The sequence below is a fragment of the Trichomycterus rosablanca genome, chromosome 17 (assembly GCF_030014385.1).
Source record: "Trichomycterus rosablanca isolate fTriRos1 chromosome 17, fTriRos1.hap1, whole genome shotgun sequence".
Classification (NCBI taxonomy): Eukaryota; Metazoa; Chordata; class Actinopteri; order Siluriformes; family Trichomycteridae; genus Trichomycterus; species Trichomycterus rosablanca.
In genome coordinates, this window is record NC_086004.1 from 11,186,735 (window position 1) to 11,192,183 (window position 5,449).

Below are 5,449 nucleotides of genomic sequence, written 5' to 3' on the forward strand. Positions count from 1 at the left end.
ACCATACACCGCACACTGCATCAACTCAGTCTGCATGGTCGTCATCCCAGAAGGAAGCTGACGCACAAGAAAGCCAGCAAACAGTTTGCTGAAGACAAGCAGTCCAAGAACATGGATTACTGGAATGCCCTGTGGTCTGACGAGACCAAGATAAACTTGTTTGGCTCAGATGGTGTCCAGCATGTGTGGCGGCGCCCTGGTGAGAAGTACCAAGACAACTGTATCTTGCCTACAGTAAAGTATGGTGGTGGTAGCATCATGGTCTTGGGCTGCATGAGTGTTGCTGGCACTGGGCAGCTGCAGTTCATTGAGGGAAACATGAATTCCAACATGTACTGTGACATTCTGAAACAGAGCATGATCCCCTCCCTTCGAAAACTGGGCCTCATGGCAGTTTTCCAACAGGATAACAACCCCAAACACAACCTCCAAGATGACAACTGCCTTGCTGAGGAAGCTGAAGGTAAAGGTGATGGACTAAACCCAATTGAGCACCTGTGGCGCATCCTCAAGTGGAAGGTGGAGGAGTTCAAGGTTTCTAACATCCACCAGCTCCGTGATGTCATCATGGAGGAGTGGAAGAGGATTCCAGTAGCAACCTGTGCAGCTCTGGTGAATTCCATGCCCAGGAGGGTTAAGGCAGTGCTGGATAATAATGGTGGTCACACAAAATATTGACACTTTGGGCACAATTTGGACATGTTCACTGTGGGGTGTACTCACTTATGTTGCCAGCTATTTAGACATTAATGGCTGTGTGTTGAGTTATTTTCAGAAGACAGTAAATCTACACTGCTATACAAGTTGTACACTGACTACTCTAAGTTATATCCAAGTTTCATGTCTATAGTGTTGTCCCACGAAAAGATATAATGAAATATTTGCAGAAATGTGAGGGGTGTACTCACTTTTGTGATACACTGTGTATATATATATTAAAAATACAACTTTGTGCTGTGCATTGATGAAATAAAAGTGACAAGTTCACAATGACAAGGCAGTTGTAATAAATGTATTTATTTTATTAAATGATTAGATTAGGGTAAGTTAAAGCAAGTCACTTTTAATAAAGGTGGGTGTGTTTCTTACCAAAAACCAATCACCGACTATTCATTCAGTATTTATACAATAAGTTTCACATATTATTTAAAACATTTCTAATTGTATAAACTGATCTTATAATATTTACATCATAACTTACTGCAACCCCACAAATTCAACAGAACTTAGTTTTTAAAAATGTGACGATGTCACAGGTCTGGGTTTCTGAGTTCTGGGTTTTCAAAGCTCTAGTGTTACACAGCATTTAAATTATTCTGCTTTAAAACCCATTCCCCTTTAAGATAATGGAATACAAGTAAACAATATACAGAGGGGGGCAAAATGTATACACGCTTTAATAGATGTTATCTTTTGACTTTTTTAAGCTGAATCAAATTACAGTAGTAATGTGTACTATGGTGTTCAAAGGTGACTTATATGTATCCCTTGATGTCTGTATAAATGTATTACAACTAACATTTATACAGTTTTTTTCTTTTTCTGAAGTGTGTATACATTTATGCCCCCCTCTGTAGTGTACTGCACTGTTCTATTAGTCATTTGTAACTACATGTGCAGCTAATAATCAGAAAAACTGTTTGTATTTGCTGGCAAACACGAGCGCATCAACTGACATGCAGATTTGAGCAAGATGTCAGTTTGACACTAATGAAAACAATATGGTCAACATGAGTCCTCAACACTTAAAATGACCCTAAGTTGAGCCAGATGACACTGGCTTATTGTCTTATACAGAATAAAATAGAGGAAATTAATGACATATTTCCTGAACTCATGTAACAGTTAAGCCAGAGATTAACCCAACAACGCACTACCAAAGAAAAAGTGTTGAGGATTGTCCTTCGTGTTTAAGTTGGTCCCCAGTCTGGCACAGAAGTGTGTTATGATCCAAATAACCTGAAGAGAATCACACCACACACACACAAAGTAAAAAACATTAACATGTAACTTTTACATCAAAATACACATAAACATGATTTCTGATTAACAGCTTGCAAAATGTTTATTTTAATTTTTCACTGAAACTAAATACACTGCAAGCAGTTAAGGGTTAAAAGTCTTAGTCTGGGGCCTAACAGTTCCCTTGGGTGGGGCTTAGACCAAAGATCTTCTTATCAATAGTCCAGTATCTTATCTGCCGAGCAACCACAGCCTTTTTACCAGACATTAACATGACCTGTTGTTGTTTGAGGACTAGTGCATGACGGCTCTTAAATAAGTACATGACATGCATCATACAATCATCCCACATGATGTCATCTATAATTGTCAATTTATGGAACTATATGTCAATATATGCGGACAAAAAAACAAATCTTAAAATTAATTTAGAAATACGATTCTAAACTGTTGCTGTGCGCCACCCACTCCACTAGATGCAATGTGTTGCATTTTATAGTTAGGTAAAAGGAGTAAGAATCAGCCATATTTTAAGACCAAATTTAAAGGACTCATACGTAGTTTGTTAAAGGGAGAGCTAAGGGTAATTGTACAATATTTAAATACTAAATAAACAATAAAAATTGTATTTAATGCAACTGTTTCACACGTACTGATTCCATCATATATTGTGTCATTTTGTGGGGCCAAGCAAACCTTATAGTTCTCAAAACCTTCATTATATATATGGTGAAATTAAAACTTTATATATTCAAGGTCCTTATGACAGTAGAATAAGCTACGGACAAATAAAAAGTCCCAGTCATACAAAACAAACATACCGAGATATACTGTGAAACCGTCAGAATCTTAAAAAATACCGTGATACAATTTTTGGGTCATACCGCTCAGCCCTAAGTCAGAGTCGTTTGGACAGCAATTTAGGTTGGTCCTTATGTTTTGGCTCATCTGTGAATTCACAATTCTTAAACGCTATACCATAGATACATTATGATACACCGGCTCAGTGGGTAGCACTGTCACCTCACAGCAAGAAGGTCCTGGGTTCGGGCTGCTCAGGTGGTGCAGCGGTAAAAACACACGCTGGAACCAGAGCTGGGATCTCGAATACATCGTATCGAATCTCAGCTCTGCCTATCGGCTAAGGCTGAGCGGCCACACGAACAATGATTGGCCTGTTGTTCAGATTTGGACGGGACTAAGCCGGATGGGGTCTCTCTCTCATGACTGGTGCAATTACGACCTCTGCCGGCTGATTGATGGCGCCTGCACAGAGATGAGAAAAGAGTGCTCTCAGGGTGCGTGTGTCTCCTTACACAACGCTGGGCTGCACTGCACTCTTCAAAGTGCAGGTGATAAAATGCATAGGATATGCTGCCCACGTGTCGGAGGGGGCGTGGGTTCGCTTCGTTCTCCTCGATCAGAGCAGGGATCGGCATTGGTGGAGAGGAAGCATGACCCAATCGGGCAATTGGACGCGCTAAAAGGGAGAAAAAGCATAAAAAAAGAAGGTCCTGGGTTCGATCCCGTGTCTGCGTGGGTTTCCTCTCACAGTCTAAAAACATGCAGTCAGGTTATTTGGAGACACTGAATTGCCCTGTAGGTAAATGTGTGTGTGTGTGTGTGTGTCTGCCCTGCGATGAACTGGTGTCCTGTCTAGGGTGTTACAGTGTGCCATGCGCCCATTGAAAAGCTGGGATAGGCTTCCCCCCCCCCCTTACTTACAGGATCATGCAGAACATTATGAAGATGTTCCACAGCGCGATGAATATGCGGAAGTAGCGCAGACTTAGTAAAAACTCTCTGATGTTATCACCTGACAACGTAAACAAAACATAGGTAATGTAAGTACAGGTTGCATTTTAATAAATATGTACATTAATATTGTAATATTATGGGTTTGTACTGGTTTATACCTGTTCTTGATGCGCTCGGATCATCTCCGAACCCGTGTCCTGGTGCCTCTTTTCGTTTTCTGTCAAGTTAAACACACAGGAATGCAAGAACGTTATGAAGTAAACCATCACGACTACCGATCACATGTTATACAATAACATCATCATCACAATACTTACAGTTTAAAGTTTAACACTGCGCCTGCGTTCACTAACAGAGTGCTGAAACAACCAAAAGCAAAAGCAAATGTCATGAGTGACGTGGTAAGCTTGATCAACAACAACACAGATTTACTGTTTACATTCTACTGACCAATCTAAATACAGAATAGAATTACATTACAACTTAACGATCATACATGGATTTATGTGTATTAAAGATATTTACCACAATATCAACAGATCCCCGATCATTTTGCCACCCTACAGCTTCCTCTTCTTCTAGCAGTATTAAATAACGTTAAACACACTGTATACGCTCAATATCGCCACCTGCCGGACTGTTTCTACACTCACTATCACTGTCCATATTATCAGCTCCACTTACCATATACAGTAGAAGCACTTTGTACGTAGTTCTACAATTACTGACTGTAGTCCATCTGTTTCTCTGCATGCTTTGTTAGCCTGCTTTTACCCTGTTCTTTAATGGTCAGGACCCCCACAGGGCCACCACAGAGCAGGTATTATTTAGGTGGTGGATCATTCTCTGCAATCAGACTATTTAACAATTCAGAATCAGAATCAGAATATCTTTATTGTCATTATACCAGGTATACCTTAATAATAATTAAGGTGCCATACTCTCAAGTGTTATAAACAATATTTAAAGACAAAATTTAAAAATTTACAGAATTTACAATGACAATAACAATAACACAAAAAATAGACTTTCTGTTCAGTAGAAAACTGGTGAAAATTTGCACATTACCCTTTGTAAACATTGTCTGAAAATTGCACAGTCCCATGTGTTTTAAATAACCTTATAAATAAATATTTAAGGTTCGTACCGCAGTGGGGTTGAAGCTATTTCTGAGCCGGTTTGTCTTTGTCTTAATAGTCCTATACCGCCTGCCTGACGGGAACAACTGAAACAGATGGTGGATGGGGTGAGATTTGTCCATAACAATTTTGTGAGCTCTCTGAATCCAAATAATTCCTAATCATTTATAATAAATACCATTTTTTGTATGCTATGCATACACCATAAAAAGTGTTTACATGTATATAGGACCATACTGTACATTTTTATTGTTATTGCTTGTTTTTATACTGTAAGTGAATGTCTGTATACAAGAAATTGTTGTAACAAAGAAATTTCCTGCAAAGGATCAATAAAGAATCTATCTATCTGTCTGTCTGTCTATCTATCTATCTATCTGTCTATCTATCTATCTATCTATCTATCTATCTATCTATCTTCAGCACTGCAGTGACACGGACATGGTGGTGGTGTGATAGTGTGTGTTGTGCTGGTATGAGTGGATAACATTTATATTTTCGGCATTTAGCAGACGCTCTTATCCAGAGCGACTTACAGAAATGCTTCCATAGTAAATATTACCATACTCTAGTTTAAGTAAACAACAGTC

At 39.1% G+C, this 5,449-nt stretch overlaps 1 protein-coding gene across 1 annotated transcript; it reads right to left on the minus strand.

The window, feature by feature from the left end:
- Window positions 1-1,854: 1,854 nt before the first annotated feature.
- smim7 (small integral membrane protein 7) lies at window positions 1,855-4,317 on the minus strand. Its single transcript, XM_063012997.1, has 5 exons — window positions 4,246-4,317; window positions 4,038-4,079; window positions 3,879-3,937; window positions 3,688-3,778; window positions 1,855-1,959 (listed from the first exon to the last, which is right to left on the minus strand). The coding sequence occupies exons 1-5, from the start codon at window positions 4,269-4,271 to the stop codon at window positions 1,944-1,946; spliced, it is 234 nt and encodes a 77-aa protein (XP_062869067.1). The 5' UTR covers window positions 4,272-4,317; the 3' UTR covers window positions 1,855-1,943.
- Window positions 4,318-5,449: the final 1,132 nt, after the last annotated feature.

What these genes read in the sequence shown, in the direction of transcription:
- smim7 (XM_063012997.1), bottom strand. Translation starts at nt 4,271, where the DNA reads ATGATCGGGGATCTGTTGATATTGTG. An exon ending in GCAGTGTTAAACTTTAAACT is followed by an intron (nt 3,938 to 4,037) that starts GTAAGTATTGTG and finishes TTAACTTGACAG; the next exon opens with AAAACGAAAAGAGGCACCAG. An exon ending in TCCGAGCGCATCAAGAACAG is followed by an intron (nt 3,779 to 3,878) that starts GTATAAACCAGT and finishes TTACGTTGTCAG; the next exon opens with GTGATAACATCAGAGAGTTT.